Here is a 21,928-nt window from a genome sequence, read left to right on the forward strand (position 1 = left end):
TTTAGTTCCTGACTTCTGTTTCTACTCACCATTTTTTTCTCTTGCTCAAAAGAATGATGGGACAACTGAACCCATTTGGGATTGTCAGTCATGAAGGAGGTTTCCAGTGTGACACACTGGTTAGCAAAAAGGGCCTGTAAGCCAGACCAAGGTTTAACTCCTAGTCTTGACATTTCATAATATGTGACCTTAAGACTCAAATCTTTTAAAGCTATGGTGTCCTTATTGGCAAAATATAGGGATAATAAGCCTACTACTTCAGAGGATTGACCTAAGGATTAAGCTGACAACACATGCAAACTGCTACCACAGAGCCTGGCAATTCTAAATGCTCAATAAATGTGAGACATTTTTCCTGAAAATAAACTTGTTAATAAAGAGATATTATGGAGTTTCTGTCTGTGGAGAGGTCTTCTGGGAATATCTGAATTAGTTGGCTTAGGAGTGGATGAAAGATGACAAAGGAAGGGAATATACTGACTTAGGCTTCAGAAGGTTGGTAGGATAGACAGGGCACCAGAAAGATCATGAGAATGTTAGTATGAGCAATAATAACTGCTTTAGGGCAGCCCGGGTGGCTCAGTGGTTTAGCGCCGCCTTCAGCCCAGGGCGTGATCCTGGAGACCTGGGATCGAGCCCCATGTCAGGCTCCCTCCATAGAGCCTGCTCCTCCCTCTGCCTGTGTCTCTGCCTCTCTCTCTCTCTCTCTCTGTCTCTCATTAATAAATAAATAAAATCTTTAAAAAAAATAACTGCTTTATATTTGTATAGCCCTTTGAGTTTATAACATAGTAAACCTTAATCATAGTTGAGTATAATCTCATTAGATTATGATATATTTTCATTTTTGTTAAGCTATAAATTCCTTCAGGAGAGCAACCATACAGATTTTGCCTCCTGGCCTCCATCATGGAAGCCGGCACTCACTAAAAAGACTGATGAGACTCATGCTTTACCTACTAAAGCCTCCCCTCTCTTTTTAGGGGAGCTCAAATCTCTTCACATGGAATTTCTGCAACAGCTCATTATTTCCACCTATTAATGCTAAGTCTGGACTGGTCACACTAATACTTTGAATTAATTATTTTGCTTCAGATACTATCTGCCCAAGAGGAAATGGGTGAAGTGATCACCGGTCAAGAAACTGGGTTGAAATAAATGGGATTCCTGAAAGGTGGCAAGGAGTGATTTCAGGAAGAGTAATCCACAGCCTGGAATAAGGGGAGAGAACCAGGAAATGTCTCAAGTAGGTGTAAGTCTGGGGGATGTCCAGGAAAAATGATATAAAGTGTAGCCATAACATAGAAAACTATAAGACCTCAAGGATAACAGAGATGCACATTTACCATATGGAAAAGTTCAAGAAAAAGCAACTTACAAAACATGATGGACAGTATTATGCCATTTTCCTAAAAAGAATATGACTATATGCATTTGAAAACATCTGAGACAATATATACCATTCAATAATGATTCATTCATGCATTAAGCAAATATTTACTGAGTGTACATACACACATTTCTGTTTACAAAATTTCCAGTTCATCCTCCAAATTTTTTATCTTTCAAGAAAAAAAGACCATTCTACACTGTTATCCAGCAGAAATATAAAGCAACCCACATATGCAATTTTAAATTTTCTAATGCCTGCCCTAAAAAACTAAAAAATGTCCAGTAAAATTATTTTTTAAATATGTGTCATGGTTGAACCCAATAAATTCAAAATGTGATCATTTCAAGATGTGGTACTAGCCAATTTCAAGTGCCCTATGGTTACATGAGAACTGCACAGTGAAGTATTAGTAGGTCAGAAGGGAAAGCTGGGAGCAGTTTAATATTGGCCTCTCAGGTGACAGCAACCTGTCAGAATGAGGACAAGAATGTAGTATGAGGGTAGATGGGCTAAACCAAAGGGCTCAAAGGTATTCTTAAGTTTAAAACTACACAGCAGAGCACCTGGGTGGCTCAGTGGTTGAGCCTCTGCCTTTAGCTCAGGGTAGGATCCCAGGGTCCTGGCCTGAGTCCTGCATTGGGCTCCCACAGGGAGCCTGCTTCTCCCTCTGCCTGTATCTCTGCCTCTCTGTGTGTCTATCATGAATAAATAAATAAAATCTTAAAAAAATAAAATAAAATAAAGACAACACAGGAGAATTTTTCTAATGATCAGTGTGCTGTGACCACTATATTAAGATCTGAATGTCCTCAACCCTGAATATTGGGGGCCTAGTATGGTGCTGTTTTTTTTTTTTTTTTTTTTTAATTACAACCTTTTCCTTCATTCAAATTTTTATCCAAAACCTCCATGTATTTATTAAACAGATGATAGGATAGTCATCTAGTTGAAGCTGGGTGGTACTTCTGCCAGTGTGGACTCTAACCACCTTCCCCCAGTCTGTAGTCCTGAGGCAATGGGGATGAACCTATGGCTCTGGACAACACAACTCAAAAGCACTTTGCTCTAAGTCAACAGGAGAGAGATAATCCATCAAGGAATAAAACATTTTGTAGACCATCCAACTCCATCAATTAGGCCTTAGGCAGGATACACTCTGGTCCCAGCAGAGCAACCCAGTACCTCTGAATGTCATCAGCAAGCCTGGCCAGGCACTGCTGCCTTCCCAAAGGGCTGAGACGAGTTTTTTCAGCCACGACCTTCATCAGCTGGAAATCAGTGGTTGCCTGGCGGGTCAGCCCTATTAATGTAAATGAAAACAAAGGGAAAAAACGAACAGCATGCAATGTAAACCAGCCCAGCTTAGGCAGAATTTAAGCTTTTCACTTAAATTGACCCAGATCTAGCCTATGGACAGCACCCTGGCCCAAAAATGTAAGCCACTCATGTCATTCTAAATTTTCTAGCAACCACATTTTAAAAAGCCAAAAAGAGTGGCGCCTGGGTGACTCTGTCAGTTAAGCATCCAACTTTTTTTTTTTAAGTTTTTATTTATTTATGATAGTCACACACACAGAGAGAGAGAGAGGCAGAGACATAGGCAGAGGGAGAAGCAGGCCCCATGTACCGGGAGCCCGACGTGGGATTCAATCCTGGGTCTCCAGGATCGCGCTCTGGGCCAAAGGCAGGCGCTAAACCGCTGCACCACCCAGGGATCCTGCATCCAACTTTTGATTGTGACTCAGGTCATGATCTCAGGGTCGTGAGATTGAGCCCCACATCAGGCTCCCTTCAGAGTATGCCTGAGATTCTCTCCCTCTCCTTTTGCCTCTCCCTCTCCCTCCCCCTTCTCATGTTCTCTCTCTCTAAAATAAATACATATATTTTAAAAAGCCAAAACACATGAAGTTACTTGAATAATATGTACTACTTAATTCAATATGTCCAAAATGTTAACATTTTAGCATGCAATCAATATAAAAAAATCAATGAGTTATTTTTGTTGTTTTTTCATACTAAGTCTTAGAAATCCAGTCTGTATTTTACACTCACAGCTGGTCTCCAGCTGGTCCCTCAGTTGTGCTAGCCACATTTTGAGGGTTCAATAAATGCATATGGCCAGTGGCTACCATATGGGATTGCGCAGATCTAGATTATCAGAAGATCATTAAGAATGAGCATCCCTCCCTTCAAGAATTATATCTTATTGACTTTTCTAATTGTGAAATAAATATATACACATTGTAACTGACAACAAAATGTAAAAGGTAGAAAGTCTTCCTTGTTTAGTCCCACTCTATTAATCAAATGAATATGAAAAAAAGTGCTGGAGACAGTTACTCAGAATCTACTTTGTAGTGAGAATTACCTTATAGAACTCACATAAAAAAGAAAACAAAGGTCATTTTGTCACTATACAATGTATCTGAAGAAAATCAAAGTCACATTGATTCCTATACTAGGAAGTTCAAAAATGCTGGGGAAAAGCTTGGTTTTATATGATCCAGTAAATTCAGTACTAGGTATTTACCCAAAGAAAATGAAAACACTAGTTCAAAAATATACATGCACCTTTTGTTTACTGAAGCATTCTTTACAACAGCCAACATATGGAAGCAACTCAGTGTCCATTAATAAATGAAAGGATAAAGAGGATATGGTATGTGTATATGTATGTACATGCATGCATATATATACACAATGGAATATTATTCAGCCATAAAAAGAATGAAATATTTCCACCTATAACAACATGGATGGATCTAGACAATGTAATGTCAAGTGAATTAAGTCAGACTGAGAAAAACAAATACCATATGATTTCACTCATATGTAGAATTTTAGAAACAAAAAAAAAAAATGAAGAAAGAAAAAAAGAAACTAACAAAGGATAGACTCCAAAATATAAAGAGCAAACTGGTGGTTGCAAGAGGGGAGGTAGGTGGAGGAATGGGTGAAATAGGTGAAGGGGATTAAGAGTACACTAATCTTGCTGAGCACTGAGTAATGTACAGAATTGTGGAATCATTACATTGTGCACCTGAAACTAATATAACATTGTATGTTAATTATACTGGAATTAAAACGATAAATAAATCTTAAAAAGTAATATTGACACACAGGGAATAGCTAATGCAAAGGCCTGAGGTAACAGTACACATGGTGTTACCATTTATAAGCTATTCCTGGATTAGAAAAGCTTAACTTTGAGAACTTATCTCTTATTAAATTACTAGTACCTCCAGAGTCTTTCCCTAATAAAGTAACTCAAACTGGTTCTTTGGCTATCCCCTGTTAGCTCACTCTCTAGTTAGATAATACCACTGGTAAGGTTTCTGGTTCCAAGCTTAACTGACTCCCTAGAATCCCCTCTCTTATACTGGGATGAGAGGTACTATAAAAAAGAAATTAAGATCTGATTTTGGACAGGTAAAAATTTAAATCCTAAACTCTGGGATACTTGGGTGGCTCAGTCAGGCAAGCCTCTGCCCTTCAGCTCAGGTCAAGATTCTGGAGTTCCAGGATCCAGCCCCACATCAGGCTCCCTGCTCCACAGGGAGTCTGCTTCTCCCTCTCCTTTTGCCCCTCCCCATTTCATTGCTCTCTCTCTCACTCACTCTTTCAAATGAATAAATAAAATCTTTTTAAAAATCCTAGATTCTGTCTATTAAAAGGCATAGGACTTACAGCAACCTACTAACTTCGGTTCCCTCAACTATAAAATGGAGAGAATAATAATTATACCTAAATCATAGGGACTTTCAAAGATTACATAGAAGTTAAATAAAATAGTGCATGCAAAATAATAGTAGTAATAATTGGGGAAGTAAGAAATTTTGGGAAGTGAAGGATAGGTCTAAGACCTTGATGGTGATGATGGTTTTCAAAATATACACTTAATACCTCAAACTCATCCAGTTGTATTCATTAAATATGTACAGATTTTATTAGATTATTATTATTTTTTTTACTAAGTAGGCTCCACACTCAGCATGGAGCCCAACACGGGGCTCCAACTCACAACTCTGAGATCTTGACCTGACCCGATACCAAGAGTTGGATCCCTAACCAAGTGAGCCACCAGGTGCCCTTAAATATGTACAGCTTTTGACATGTCAATCATTACTTCAATTTAGTGGTTTGAAATACATAAATAAAAAAGTGAATTGTGCACATAAAAAAGAAGCTTGGTTTTAGGCAAATATCTGGGGGCCTATTTTATGTCGAAGTAACAATGGGATACATGAGATAAAGAAAACACATAACTCTTACTATGCCAAGCAATTCCCAAAGGGCATTCTATCCTCCCACTTTCTCTGTCAACACATCACTTAACGGGCGCACCCTCCATGGGTTAAATGAATGCTCTGGCACTCGGTGAGCTGCAGGTTCTGCCCACTGCAGGAGCCTGGGGTCTGACGGAGTAGAAAGCATAAACATTACCTGTTATAAAGCAGAGCTCGGGTATCAGGTGGGCCATCCGAGCCTCAGTATTGTCATTTCTCTTACTCTTCAGCAGACTAACAAGCACTGGCTGGTTTAGGTCAGATAAAGTAATATCATATTGCTAGAGAATGCAAGATTAATGAGGGAAAAGTTAATATGGAAACACTGTAAAATGAGCATCCTTGTTTATAGGCCACAAGCTAGTCCCAAAATGAATAGAAAAACAATTCTTCCTAATAAAGAACAAAAATCCCTACCAATCCCTATGGTTACCCACTCATTTCCACTTCCTTCCCGGGCTCATCTTTCATTTCTCATGGTCAGTTTTTAATTACTGATTTTCATTATTAGCCTTTACAATGTAACACTGTTTAAAAAGGGAAAAAAAATATTATTTCCTTGCTTTATCCAGAGTCCAAATAGCCTCCAGCTGGCTTTGTACACAATGCAATGGCCCCACTGGAACTGACTTCGTGCCAGCTATTCGTGCCACTACTGATGACCAAAGGCCAACTGTTCCATGTATAACTAACTGATGGCTCTGAGCATCTATACCCATTCTGAAAATATCTATGCAAGAGTTATACCGAGTCAACTCCAGATTTCCCAAAAAACCATGACCGTCCCTAATTTCCAGGATAGCATGATGTTATAGGGAAGCAGCTTTGAAATCTGACAAATGTAAATCCGATCCTTGACTCTTCTACTTAATTGGACTCTGACACTGGGGAAAAGTGAAATGAGGTGAACAGTCGCTCAGAGGTATTGGACATAAACCACTAGCAAGGCATCTTGTCCTCCACATCTATTCATTTCTATCCCACCCCTTGTCCCCTTCCTAAACTTGAATTTCAACATTCTCACCTTGCCAAAAGTCCATTTACTTTCCAACAGCAAAGATTCCAATTAACACTCATTTCCAGTATAATTTACTCAATGCTAATGGCAGAACAACTGGAATTAAAATTTACAAAATGTCTGAGCACTGTGTGATGCTGACATCAATAATTATAATTAAGGAAGTGAGAAGCGAGAGTTTCTCTATTCAATAAGGACTTCAAGTCATTAAAATAAAAAAACAACTCAGGAAATTGCAATTTGAAGTGCTGGTTGCAACTAATACTCCAGGTTGGGGAAGCCTTCATAGATGGAGAGTTTTTATATATGATTCATTAATTCAGTACACAATTAATTGAGTACAGCAATTCGTGCTTGTTATGTTTCCGAAACTGCAGTGGATGCAAAGATGGAAGGCACTGTCCCTACCTTACGTGTAACTACACTACTACAAAGCAAAGTAGATAAGAAGCACCAATAATGATATGCTAAGCACTGGTATTTTTCCTCATTTAATCTTGACAACAAACCTATGGGACAGATACTATCATCATCCCCTCCACAGATGAGGAAACCCACGAGGAACTAAACGACTTTCCCAAGGTCCCATAAATGAAGATCAGCACAGCCAGGATTTATCCTTTGAGACTTGGGAACCTCTGCTTGTTACACCATTTAGTACTGTATGGACGAGAGGGAGGAGGGGGGTGGTATGGTGGTGGCAGTGAAACAATTTATGGCTGGTAAATCAGGGAAGGCTTCATGAAGGAGGCAGAGTCCAAGACAGCAACCTTGAAGAAAATACAGGAGTATAAAGAGTCCCAGGTAGCAAAGCTGGGGCACATTCCAGGAAGAGGGAATTGTATTTACCTGGGACATGGCCAAGAATTCTGCCCCCTAAGCTGTGTCATAAGGCAAACTTTACTCTCTCCCTTGTGCTAATTTTCTTAGTATTTGAAAATGTTTTTCATAAGATAAAATAGGGACATACAGGGACACCTGGATGGCTCAGTGGTTGAACATCCACCTTTGGCTCTGGGCGTGATCCTGGGATCCTGGGATCAAGTCCCACATCAGGCTCTCTGCAGGGAGCCTGCTTCTCCCTCTGCCTGTGTGTCTCTGCCTCTCTCTGTGTCTCTCATGAATAAATAAATAAAATTTAAGAAATAGGGACATATAAAGGTCAATATCAAGATGTTCACTGTGAGAGTGGACAACATAGAAATTTCACATTCCTTCCCTGGGACAGAGAGGAAGCCATTCTAGAATTGGCACAATTTCTTTTTCTCCCTAATTACAATAAATATGCAGTGAACTTCAATTCATTACAAAGAAAGTGAATGGGATTTTACCACGCTTCCCCTTTTAGAATGTCACAGGTCATAAAAATACCTCTGTTCAAAGAACACATTTACTCACGCAGGAAAGAAATCCAAATATTCAACAAACTTGGTGTTTAATAAACAAACATGTATGGAGCACATTGTGCATAAGATGCCTTGGTGGGCACTATTCATCACGGGTTAACCAAATACCATCCTTATTCTACAAGGAAGACATTCTAGAAGCAATATGTGATGTGTAGAACAGGAACTCAGAGAATAGAACAGCCAGCTCTTCTGTGCATGTGACATGAAGCAAGGTCAGAGAGGATTTCACAAGTAAGGTGACATTTGACTTTGGAGCTGGGGATATAGCTGGTGGTGAAGGGAAAAGATGCAGTGTGGATTTGTGCAGATGTCTAGCAAACGTGAACAAAGGCTGAGAAACGTTTGGTGACAGTGAGTGGATGGGGTGACAGTAGCATGGGCCACCTGGCAGCAAGGTGGTGACAGATGAAGGCTAAAAGATGAGATGGGGTCAGTGTGTGATGCTAGAGATGAGGAAGAGGAGGTGGGGAAAGAAGGGCAGGGTCTCCACCATCTATTTATCCAGTGCTCGCATGTGCAGGTACCGGGCTAAGCTCTGTGGGCATGGTTACATCATCCAATGCTTGCGCCGCACCGGAATGGCAGATCAGCGACTCCCCTCTACACAGGACACTCCAAGTGTAGTGACTTGCTACAATTCAAGGTCACACAACCAGTGCCAGGACTACCATATTCCATAGCTAATGCCCTTAACCATCTTTCTGGGCAGCATTTCAGGAAGATCTCGCTGGTGGCAGTGAGGGTGACAGGTCATACTGAAGACAGCTGAGGCAAGGACACCATAACGAGGTAACCAAAATCCCCCAGACGGGAATCCGTGAAGTGCCCTGCATTAATGCAGCTGTAATAGGGCTGGGTTCCAGGGAGAGGCCAAGGATAAAGGAGGCAGGACTCCTGTTGGCCACAATTGAATGAGCAGGTGAGGGTAAAGAAGAGGACGGAAGCAAGGGGCTAAATTCCCAAGGAGAAAGGGGAGTGGGAAAGACAATGAATTCACTAGGAAGGATGTTTTTTTTTTTTTTTTTTTTTTTTTAATTTTTTTTTTAATTTTTATTTATTTATGATAGTTACAGAGAGAGAGAGGCAGAGACACAGGCAGAGGGAGAAGCAGGCTCCATGCACCGGGAGCCCGATGTGGGATTCGATCCTGGGTCTCCAGGATCACGCCCTGGGCCAAAGGCAGGCGCCAAACCGCTGCGCCACCCAGGGATCCCTGTTAATCTGAGATGCCTGCTGGTCATTTATGCAAATGTGGTCTGAAAACAGATGAGTGTGTAACTCAGGAATGAAGGCAAGGCCAAAAAATTCCATTTGCAAGGTCTCGAGGTAAGAAGATAAGATCCTAGCCAGGGGAATCATGGTGAAATGCATTTAACATCTGCAGGGGGGGGGGGGGGGGGGGGGGGGGGGAAAGAAGGGGTAAACATCTAGGTAGGCTGAGACCAACGACAAAACCTGGCAGAGGGCCCCCGGGGATGTGCCCCCCTTCCACCGCGGAGTCTAGGAAGAGAGCCACTCCAGCCAGGGGGCAGTGATCCCTTGTGTCCAGTGCCAACAAAAGCCCATCAGGATAAGGATGGTAGCTGAATTGGACCTCTATTTTAAAAAAATATATATTTTATTTATTTATTCATGAGAGACACACAGAGAAAGGCAGAGACACAGGCAGACGGAGAAGCAGGCTCCCTGCAGGGAGCGCGATATGGGACTGGATCCCAGGACCCCAGGATCACGCCCTGAGCCAAAGGCAGATGCTCAACCACTGAGCTACCCAGGTGCCCCTGAATTTGACCTTTAGAGAGCTATTTCCATAGTAGCAGACCAGGTGCCAGACTAGGGAGGAAGAAGAGGTGCTTGGAGCCAATGAAGATAAGCCTCCAGAGAAATCAGCTAAGGAGGAAAAAGAAAAAAAAAAAAAGCTTTTCTTGAAGGGGTAGAAAGGAAGAGTTTTTGCTATGTGTTTGTTTTTGGTTTTGAAAACATCTGTGAGATTTGGAGGACTGAAATATGATTGTACATCAAAGAGAAGGAGTCTCTGGAAGGAAGGTGGAGGCAGAGCTAATGGTGATAATGGTGAATGAACCCAGCTCCTGGGGGCAGCAGGAGATTCCATCAGCAAGTGTCTAAGTACCTGCTGCGTGCAGGGTGCTGCGCTAGCCCTGGGTATCCAGAGATGAAGAGCTCCAGGTCCTGGAGGGAGATCAGACCATTCACATCCTGTCCAGGATGTGATGGTGCTGAATGCAGGAAGGGGCCCCTGGGGAGAAAGCCAAGGGGTGCCCCTAAGAGTTGACAGCTAAGCTGAGGATTTAAGGGTGGTCTGTGATGGGCTGGCTATGATGGGGTTTCTAGGAAGAGGCAGTAGCACGCAGGAGAACACACAGGGGAGTAACTCACTGAAGGAACCACAAACAGAGAGCACAGCAGAGCAGACAAAGAAAACCAAAGTGGTGAGAGAGGAGGCTCAAGAGGGAGGGAGTGGCCAGATCATAAAAGGGCTCTGCCCAAGAGCTCAGGGAGCTCAGATTTGGCTTCGAAAGCGTCCCTGAAATACTTTAAGCAGGGAAGTGACGATATCGAGCATGCTTGGAAGGGAAATGCCTCAGACGACAGGAAGGACCACAGGAGACAGGATGAGGGTCTGAACCAAGCCCAGGAAGGTGGGAGGAGAAGGGACAAGTCCAAGAATTATGTCAGAAACAGACTCCGCCTGACAACTTGGGGACTCGTTAGATTTGGAAAGGAACAGAGAGACCTCTCTAAGCTAAGAGGTAGGGAGATGAGAGTAAAGGAAAAAAGTCCAACCTGTTTATAGTAATCCACGTAGGTGATCTCAGTACCATCCTGCTTCTGAAAGGTGTGCGTGGGCTTCACCGACCAGTCAATGTCATCGATACGATAGGTTTTATTATTGTATCTGGGAAATGCAAGGGATCTTTAAACTCTTCTTCCAAATCATACAAGACAAAGTGGCTATTTCACTATAGTTATAATTCAAAGTATTAGACTCTAGAATTTCAGCAATGACAACAGTGATACAAGAGTAGTCTTTTTTTTTAAAAAAATGACCAGCTTTCATCTGAGAAGAACATTCAGTACACAGGAAAACCTCCATATTCCAACAAAACCAGTGAGAAAGTCATTAGACCATAATCTTTTCTCACTGAGGGACACTCTAACTTCAGGTAAATTATTCTTACATGTTTAAAGCCTGAAGCACTGCTCAAAACTTTCCCATGAGCTTCTGGTGTCATTCAGAGTTTTTGAGCTCCCAGATAGTTTTTCTGATAAAAAGCACCCCAAAGAAGGGGCGCCTGTGTGGTTCAGTCAGTTAAATGTCCAACTCTGATATCGCTCAGGTCATGATCTCAGGGGCCTGGGATAGAGCCCCACCCCAGGCTCTGCACTCACTGGGGAGTCAAGTCGGCTTGGAGATTCTCTCTCTCCATGTGCCTCTGCTCCTCCCCAGCTCTCTCACTTTCTCTCTCAAACAAATCTTTAAAAAAAAAAAAAGTAAGAAAGCATCCAAAGAAGGCTGATCAGCCATGCAATCTGAGTACCCCACATAATCTCCCATCCATCTTGGGCTGGCCCTTAGTGAAACAGCAAAGTAGGCTGGGTAAAATCATTCTAAGCTCTGTTTCCCCTGAGCACTGTGTGACCTGCAATATCCTCCCTTGCAGTCCCAGCCTCAGGACAGAAACCTCCTTGTCATATTGCTCCTGGGCTCATGGTGCTTTGCAAGGTTACTCTGGAAGAACACGATAAGCTAATTCAAGACAATCAGGACAGGAGGATCAGAGGGTGACCTTCTCATCTCGGGTAGTACGGAATTTGCAAGTCCCACCTCCTTGCTGTATAACCCAGAGAAACAACTTTAAGTGGAAATTTCAAAACAGAATAGCAGAAGGCTAGCATGTCCCCTCAAGGAACTGTCTGTGGACTAGCAGCAGTACCTGGTGAGCTTTTTGGTACTCAGGAAGTAATGTAATCTGTGTTTAATTCAGTTCAATGTGCAATGAAGGCAAATTGTACCTAGACAAACCCAGGGACTGGAAGGTCTCAGTCTTAAAGACCTCATATTCTTACAGATAAGAGGAGCCATGGACCTAATATTCTCTCCTGTGATGTAAAAAAATGAAATAAAATGTCTATAAAGAGGCGGCTATGAGCAATGTGCTACCGGAACAGCACAGGGGAGGTAACTGAGTTAATTCTGACTGAGTGGACAGGTGAAGGCTTCAGAAAAGCAGTAAGATTTGAGCTGGACTTCATGGAAGTAGAAATTGAAAAGTCAAAATTTGAAGTGGAAAATCCAGGCAGAAACACTGAAGCTGACTATTGGGCATGGGGGGTAGGGCAGCAAGAGATAATGCAGGACCATGTCAGATGGTGGAGGGTATTCCCCCCTTCCTGCACCCCCTCTCCGCACCCCCCTGCCTCCGCAATGCCTCTCTAGGAAGCCTGAACCCCAGTCAATTGAGAAGGGCCAGGTCTAAACTAAACAGGTGAGTAAACTGATCTGAACCATGCTCAGGACAACACTCTGATGCTATTCTTGGTCCCAGAGAGCATGAAGAATTCATTCCCTAGGGAAAAGTTTTTGTTTTTTTTTTAAAGATTTTATTTATTCATTCATGAGAGACACGGAGAGAGAGGCAGAGACATAGGCAGGGGGAGAGCAGGCTCCTTGCCTGATGTGGGACTCGATCCTGAACCCGTGATCACACCCTGAGCCAAAGGCAGACGCTCAACTGCTGAACCACCCAGGAGTCCCTGGGAAAAGTATTTTAAATGCAGGCCTTTACCTTGTAAGGACAATAAGCCCAAGCAGCTGTTTTTCACACATCTGGGCAAAGCAGGACATGCCAGTTTGCTGGCAGATACCAGTCATGAATTCTAGAACCGTCTCATTCCGGAGTACTTTATAACTCACATCAGCAGTAAACTGGAGCCTGCTTTCAAACTGTGACACAGAAATAGCAAAACCAGGCCAAAGGGACAACCTAAAATAAATAAATATTTAATAGTAAATATTTTGAATGTCATATCATAAAATAATAATCATTGTTAAGTGCTGATTCTACATTCCAATTTTCTAGATTTTATGAAACAATTTTTCTTTACTCTGATTTCTTCCAGTTGCTGATTAAAACATTACTTATTTCTAGCTGGAGTGTCTTTAAACATATATTTATGATAAATATATTCCCACAGAGCAGCATTTCTCCACCTTGGCACTACGGACATTCTGGACCAGATCATTTTTTGTTAGGGGCTATCCTGTGCCTGGTAGGATGCTTGGCAACACTCCTGGCTTCTACCTGCTAGATGCCAGTAGCAGTCTCCAAGCTGAGATAACCAAAAGCCACATGCCCTGGAGGAGGGCAAAACTGCCCTTGGTTGAGAGTCACAGCTGTAGGATTGACAGGTTTATAGAGTGATCTCTCCCAGCATGAAAACCTCCAGGTTCAGAAAAGCACACACTCGATGGTTCAGACAGTGTATAGACTTCCTAAGAGTAAGACATAATCTAAATGATATTGTGTGCAAACACACAAGGGAAACTGCAGCAGAGGCTACAGTCCCTTTCCACATTTAGGAATACCATGGACTAAAGTCTTGAATAAGAAAAACTTATGGAAAGGACATGAAAGAAAGGGCAAATTTTTCTTTTTATTATTTCAGTTTATTTTGTGGACTTCATTCACGGTGATGCTAAGCTAGCCTTTAGGGTGAGCATACACACTGGTGTCAACCAGCTCAGCACAACATTGGACCTGTAAGAACTTCTCATCCAGGTCAGGAGGTTAGTGACAAGGATGGATGGATGCTTTATATGCACCACTGTGACCCAATGACTTAACATATGGAAACCCCATCATTTCCCCCCTACCTGGCAGGAGGCTAAACAGCCTGCCCCCTGATTTTCTATTTTTTATGCACTCCTTCCTTTGTTTACATATCTGTCTTTGGAGTGCCAATTGCCTCTCTGTCTTTGGCTTGACCATGTATTATGGAGAACAAACAACCCATTTTGACACCACTGATCACTTTTCCTGAAGCATCTACTTCCCAGTTTAGAGTAGAAATTCTTCCCAGTTTAGTTTAGCTGACTTGTTTGGCCCTTACTTACCCAATATCATGGCTGTGCTAACTCCCTGTCAGCAGGAAAACAGAGTTTCAACTCTGTGGTATAACATAATGCCGCTTATTCTTCCATTGTTACTCGTCATACACAGAAAACTCAGTTTCAGAATTCCTTCTAGGATTTATGATAATGATCTAGCACACTAATATAAGAAAACAGGCTGCTAGCTTCACACTGACATTCACCATTCTATAAAAAACTTGAAAATTTAAAAAATCCATTACTTTTCATAACATAGTCTCTCGTAGGAGGCATAATGGTATAATATTGCATCATAAATTATGTTCTTCACATTATAATAATTTCAGGGTAACAGAAAATATAAAGAAACCTACTTGTGCTGGGGAATTTCCACGGGCTCAGAAGGCTTATAGAAGTTCCGTCCAATTTGGTACATGGCCAACTTTTTAAAGATCCTACAAATAAATATATTTTTAAATCTTTGATCAACATCAGTTAATAACAGTATAATTCTAAATTTTTACCCATGTTGAACATATTACAAAAATACGTAAAACTATATGGGGAGTTGTAGATTGACATGGGGAGGCTGTTTCTAATGAGGCTACTCAAGCTCCCCACGTAGCCTGGCTGCCTCTTCAGCAACTAACCCTGGTCACCTCTGGAACTGCACACATCACTGCTCTGAGTCTGCCCATTGCATGGGGGAAGTGTTGTAAGTCAAGAAATACAGGTTACAACTGCATGATTTTGGCTACCAAATGTCACTGAGCCTCCATATCTGATCATGTCGAATACATGATCTCAATCTACTTAGCAAGACATCTGACTGGAATTAAAGAACTTATCTGTGGGGGAGAGGAGATTCCTTGTATATGCCCTACCCAGCAAACCCAACCTCCTCTGTCCTCCTCCTGTCCAGAGGCTGTTAATCAGCAAAGGGTTGGTGTCAAAGGTTTTTGAACATATCATCTTGCTGGTCCACATCAGTGGTGTGGAAAATACAGGTTTACAAGCCTTTGTATTCCCACCTGTCACCTGGGAAGAGAGCTAAAAAATGTGAATTACAGGCACCACTCTTCAATTCTCTTTACTAGGTCCACGGAGAAGCTAGGAAATCTGTATTTTATGGAGTTCTACCCAACAGCCCCTGAGCTGACACCGAGGCAAGTGATCCCCACGTTAGTCTGAAGGATTCTGAAAAGTGTGATCACCACTTTTACCAGGGGTTCTGGTAAAAACCAGAACTTTACTTCTGGTTTTTACCAGAAGTTACTTACTTACTACCCAGGGGTTCATGCGGTGGGGTACGGAGAGTGGGGCCAGAGCAGAGAACAGCTGATGATGCCAGGAGAATATCAAATCTTTCGGCTTACTAACCCTGGACATACCTGATTTTTCAGTCTGGGTGGAATGGTGGGAGAGGGTACAGTAAAAGAAGAGCAGGAAAAGACAGACCCGGCCCCTCACCTAACTCCAACCCCCATCCCCCAACTCCTGCTATTGCTGAGACATTACAAATCTTGAGTTCTTTGTCCCAACCCAAAGAGCACTGGATGATGAGTCGGGAGCCAGTGAGAGGCTCTGTGGGACTGCATCACCGCACAACCACGTGAAAGCTGGCACGTGGCCCACAGGATGGTTGACAGTGGTCATACCCAGGCCTTGTACTGAAAGGCATCACTTGCCCCAATTAACACAACAGGGAAGGCACCTCACTTTTTGAAGATGATATTGAGGACCTGGATGCATATGGGGGAACTTGCTGGCAGCTCCATTATCAGAGTGATGGTCATCTTTACAGTCTCACCTTTTGAAGTTTCACTTGACAATTCTGTGACCTGGAAGGAGATGTACTTAATGTGCACTCTAGATTATCCTCGAATGTGAAGAATTAGATATGATACAGCCATCACAATTTAATATGCATTCACCAAACAAAACTGCAGGTGTTAGTATGTACGGATCTAATCACACGACACTCAGAGGGTTTTCCTGTCTTGCTAATCCAAGAAAAGCAACATCTCTCTCTCTTCTCTGACTTTGTAACAGAACATCAAAATCAGACTTGGAGTACAGAGACTTGATCCAAAAAAGAAAGGGTTTCTTGACCTTTTTAGCTGAGGTGCGGGGGACAGGTCACAAATTGCTTTGAGAGTCGGATCAAAGTTATAGGCATTGTCCCAAGAAAACTTCACATACATACATACCACAATGACGTGCCCATTTTCAGGGTGTTCACAGACACCCAGAAGCCTATTAATGAACTGTCCAGCTCATCCTGGGTTCATGGATTCTGGAGGACAGCCTCTCAAAAGTTTATTCATAAAACAGAAAAGCAGGGGGATCCCTGGGTGGCGCAGCAGTTTGGCGCCTGCCTTTGGCCCAGGGCGCGATCCTGGAGACCCGGGATCGAATCCCACGTCGGGCTCCCGGTGCATGGAGCCTGCTTCTCCCTCTGCCTGTGTCCCTGCCTCTCTCTCTCTCTCTCTCTGTGGGACTATCATAAATAAATAAAAATTAAAAAAAAAAAAAAAACCAGAAAAGCAGAGGATGTTTAGCTCTGTTGGTTAAGCATCTGACTCTTTGATTTCAACTCAGTTCAAGATCCCAGGGTCCTGGGATGGGGCCCTGGGTCAGACTCCGTGCCCAGCGGGGTGCTGCTTGAGGATTCTCTCCCTCCTCTTCTGCCCCTCCCCCACTCACAGGCAGGGCAGGCTTGCTTTCTCTCAAATAAATAGATAAATCTTTTAAAAAACAGAAAAGGAGGGGACCCTGGGTGGCTCAGTGGTTTAGCGCCTGCCTTCGGCCCGGGGCATGATCCTGGAGTCTCGGGATCGAGTCCCACATCAGGCTCCCTGCATGGAGGCTGCTTCTCTCTGCCTGTGTCTCTGCCTCTCTCTTTCTCATGAATAAATAAAATCTTTAAAAAAATTTTTTTAATTAAAGTAAAACCAGAAAAGGAGAGAAGAAGGAAGAAGGAAAGATAAGGAGACTTGCGAGAGGGGAAGTAAACATGGTGAAAGTGGGGAGAAATCAGTAGACATTAAAACAGGGAATCTGCTTTTATCAATTTTTGAAAGGTCTAGAGAAATTCGTATGTTTCTTATAACCTGGAACAATGTTCTAACAAGAGAATGAATGCATGAATAGGTTTCTATGCCAGCTGCCCAACAAAATTTGAAGCTTCTTAGACCAGATAGGACTTGGTACAGGCTTTTGGGATAAAAGAGTGATCCAATCAGACAATAAAAAATCAATGACCAAGAATTTTTCAAAATGGTAAAGAATCAGAAGAGGTCAGTTCGTTAGTAACTATTTATGTATTTTATTCCTCCTTTCTGTAAAGTGTAATTTTAGTCACTTTCAGGTTGAACTAAAAATGTAGGGCAGGAATGGCTCATTGCATGGAAAAAGAAACAGGTCCTTCCACAGGGGATGAAATATTTCACCAAGGTGACTTCTTATTCAAATTGTGAGAGAGGAGAGTTGGATAGCTGTAGGAAAAGCTCATCAACACCCAGGAGAAGTCTAGCAGGCAAAAGAGGTGAGATGCTTTTACACTATTGTAGGTATTCAGGACAAAGGCTTAAGACAACAAAGGACATTGGGCTGAAGGGTTGGCATGAAGGTGGCAGCAGGTGATCCCCCCTCAGAATGCCATCCAGGAACTGCATTCCTAAGAGCCATCTAAGCCAAGTCACCTCCCTGCACCTCCCTCACCAAAGGGCCAACTCCTCTTGGGTTCTTGTGTCTGTTGCCCATCCCCCCCCATACACACCTCCTGGCCTTGGCTGCTAGCATCAGAGGGCACTTTAATTTCTCAGTCCGTCAGCTAATCATTTGGTCGGCAAGTCTTAGCACTCCTACGCCATCAATACCTTTAATCTATTTCAGCTGTTCCAGTTATTTACCACAGAGCCTACGAGGATATGACTGAGAATTGGACAAATCCTGGCGCTCTGCCTCTTGCAGCTTATGTGATACAGAGCAAGCCACTTCAATTCCTTAAGAACTTTCCCCACCTCTAAAATGGGAGCAAGTCTCAGATCAGTCGCAGTGTTGTGAAGATTAAATGGGGTAATTCACTGATCTTATCCTTATCCATAGCACATGCACCCAGGAAGGTTAAATAAATAGCACTTTGTTCCTTGGTCCAAGCCCTTTTGACATCCTGCCCAGATGATTCCAGTGGCACTTTATTAATCTTCTCACTGTCTCCTGTCAACCATTCAACAGGATGTGATCAGAGTAACTGTAATCTAACACAACTCTCATGGAAACACTCTCTCGAGGCTTCACTGGCCTGTGGAAGACAGTCCCTATTCCTTGGCAGGACATTTAAGATTCTTCCTACCTTTGGAGACACAAGTTCCATTCTTTCCTGGCTAAATATGAATAATCAGAAGTTTCTAAAATATGCCCTTCGCCTTCTATCACTGTGCCTTTGCTTCTTCCCATCCTCCCATCTAGGAATCTCCTTTACCCCCAACATCCCCTCATTGACCCAAACCCTACCCACAGGACCAGTATTGCTCACACTGAAGTATCCTGCCAGGCAAGATCTTTCCTTTCATCAAACTCTGTATGAAGACCGTGGACATTTAAGTCTCCAGAGGTGATGAGAGGATTAAGTGAGATCATACACGCAAAGAGCCTGGCAGATTACTCGAGAAATGTAATCTTGTACTGTATTTATTTATAAAGAAACTTGCACCATATTTAGTTGTAAATAACTTTGGTACTAACGTTGAAATGTTTTGCCAGGAACCTTGTTTTATCTGTCCTTATTACCTCTATGATGGTAGCACCCTGGCAGTCACAGACTAGGCTCTTTACAAGTGCAGAATGAATGTGTAAGAGTGGCAACTAGATGTGACCAGTGAGAGCAGGTTGTGGCCATAGATACACAGACAGGGTGAACTGCACTATGCAGGAGTGCAATGAATGCATTAGTGGAGAGGCTTTCTCAACAAAAATAAGTATCCTACAAAGTGTGTAGAGGATGGATGGGAATGCAGAATTAAGCCTGAGTCAATATTAAGACCAGAATAAAAAGATGAGCATAGTAACACGTTTGATAGGACACTATTTCTTTTTACTATTCCTATTTCACTGTCACTAGGCCATATGTCAACGAAGTATAAGGACAATATTCTTTTGTCAAAACCTAGTATCACCTGGGAAATAAAGTCAACAGGACTGATTTGTCTCACTAGGTGTTTACAATCTCTTTACTCACCTGCCTCTTCATTAGATTACATCTCTAAGGTGCATACTACATGCTCATTTTGAATGAGAAACAAGTAATATTAACTTATTCTGAGCATCTGTAGAGTAAAATTTCTCCATTTTGGTTAGGTACAATTGAAGTAAGCTGGACCACTCAAAGGGGGTATATAATATTAACATATTTAATTTACTGTTACTGCAAATTTGTCTACAAAAACAAGATGACCTTTAACGATAGCAATACATCTGAAATGTATCATTTAAGTGTGAGAGGCACGATATTAACATGTTATCGATGTTTGGTCATAGGACACTACTGAAGGATCAATAAGGAATCATGATGAATTAATTAAAATTCTAAATTTACAGATCCAGATTTTCAAAGCCCCTAAATTTAAGTCTATGGTATAATTTTTAAATTCCATATCCAGAGAAACTAATCACTCAAGCAGCTCCAATAAATCTCAGGCTCTCATAAAAAGATAAAGGTCCCAAGAGTGCTCAGAAATTCATTTCTTGAGGAAATTCACAGAGATTTATATGGAGTTTGAAATTTAAATTTATGCCTTGGTATCACCCTGTCCAAAATGTTGAACTAAAGGATTAAGCTTTCTTGGGGATAGAAGCATGAAGTTTAATTCAACGTTCTATTTTAATTTTTTATAAAGAAACTGGTTCTTTTTTCCCTGTAGGAATTTTAATACTGCCTTAGAACAAAGCATATGATAAAAACATCAATAACAGTATCTTTATTTTAGGACTGAAAATGTTGAAGATACAAAAACATGGATAAAAAGAAGATGAATCATGCCACTGCCATATTCAATGATCATGCCATTAAAAAATATCCTTAAAATTGATATTAATAATTCGTATTTAATATGATGAAAGAAGTGACAGGTTTTGTTTTGTTTTTTTTAAAGTGACAGGTTTTGAATCAGAGATTGATATAAAGTTATTTGGACAGACAGGTGCTACTGTGCAGGAGTAAAAAAAAAAAAATGTAGAGCAAATTTAAAGCTCTGAAGCCTTAGGCTAAATGGTGTTTCTTAAAGTCTTGCCTATTTTCAGAAAAGTTTAAAAAAGATGTCTAATTCAAGGACACTTTGCCTAAAAAAAAGTAGTTGAAAAAAAAGCAGTGTTTGTATTACAGTTCTTATTTTTAAAATGTCACATCATCAGCTTTTTAATTAAGAAATCAATTACTAATGAAGTCTTAATTAGGAAGTCTTTTTGCTCTCAGGCATGGGAACAGGAAAGAGTACAGGCATGAGTGAGACACTCATTCCAATTGTTATGACAATCACCTAACCTCTTAAATATACATGGATGAGTATAAGCATATGCATGTGTGTGCAGGTATAAAAATTAGCCATACTGTACCTTGTCTTCCAGTTTTTGTGAGAGAAAAAGGATGGTGCCATCAAATGCTTTTGCTTTGTTGGAAAACTCTGCATGACTATACAGCAAAGCAATTCTTAGCCTTCTAGATTCTAATTCTGGTACATATGCCACATGATATTGGTATAGCTGCCAGTTCTGGGGCAAATCTAAACTAAACAGATTTGTGACCAGTTTCACAGGCACTCCACTGGAACCTGAAGAAGACAAATAAAAAAACACTTTTTAACCAAAATAAAATCACCCCATTTTAATATTAATCATATCATTTAAAATTTTTATTTGCCTATGCATAGTTGTTGCTGTAAAGCAAGGAGTCTTGTTTAGTGACACAAAACAAGCTCTAATAACCTATAGCCTGATAACCTTATGGAGTCCTACAAACATACATTTAGGAATTAAAAAGGGATCATGTGTCAAGCAGGCCTCATAAGAACATAAGAGAAGGGATGCCTGGGCAGCTCAGAGGTTGAGCGTCTGCCTTCAGCACAGGGCGGGATACTGGGATCCTGGGATGGAGTCCTGCATTGGGCTCCCTGAGAGGAGCCTGCTTCTCCCTCTGCCTATGTCCCTGTGTCTCTCCTGAATAATAATAATAATAATAATAATAATAATAATAATAATAATAAAGAACATAAGAGAAGACACTGACATTCTTGTCCTTCGGAGAAGAGAAGCATCAGAATTCAACTACCATAGGACTCTTTCCAGAGCCTGCCTTTCAGTTCTGAGTGGCACCGGGGTGGCTCAGTTGGTTAAGCACCTACCTTCAGCTCAAGTCATGATCCCAGAATCCTGGGATTGAGTCATGCTTCAGGCTGCCTGCTCAGTGGGGAGCCTGCTTCTCCCTCTCACTCTGCCCCTGCTCCTGTGCTTGCTCATTCTCTCTCAAATAAATAAATAAAATCTTAAAATTTAAAAAAAATCGGCTCAATTAATATTTTCACATGCTGCTCTGAAATTATGCTGCTCTTAGATTACAAAAACCCTGTCCAGTTCTTACTATGAGCACCAGCCCCCAGCCCCTTGGAAATCCAGATAATCTAAAGTTAACCATACATCTGAAAATTCTGAAAA

The 21,928-nt window shown here is 41.7% G+C and overlaps 1 protein-coding gene across 1 annotated transcript in view; it reads right to left on the reverse strand.

Annotated features, from left to right (window-relative positions):
• The window catches only part of PIWIL4 (piwi like RNA-mediated gene silencing 4), a 46,727-nt gene that overhangs the window by 18,869 nt on the left and 5,930 nt on the right, over positions 1–21,928 (reverse strand). Inside the window, exons 4-10 of the mRNA XM_038568289.1 lie at positions 20,834–21,048; positions 15,938–16,059; positions 14,593–14,673; positions 12,915–13,112; positions 10,912–11,023; positions 5,837–5,960; positions 2,576–2,693 (exon numbers count right to left, since the gene is read on the reverse strand). Coding sequence (XP_038424217.1) covers positions 2,576–2,693; positions 5,837–5,960; positions 10,912–11,023; positions 12,915–13,112; positions 14,593–14,673; positions 15,938–16,059; positions 20,834–21,048 — 970 coding nt within the window. The remainder of the gene's footprint in view (positions 1–2,575; positions 2,694–5,836; positions 5,961–10,911; positions 11,024–12,914; positions 13,113–14,592; positions 14,674–15,937; positions 16,060–20,833; positions 21,049–21,928) is intronic.

The sequence above is a fragment of the Canis lupus genome, chromosome 21 (assembly GCF_011100685.1).
Source record: "Canis lupus familiaris isolate Mischka breed German Shepherd chromosome 21, alternate assembly UU_Cfam_GSD_1.0, whole genome shotgun sequence".
NCBI classification, from domain to species: Eukaryota; Metazoa; Chordata; class Mammalia; order Carnivora; family Canidae; genus Canis; species Canis lupus.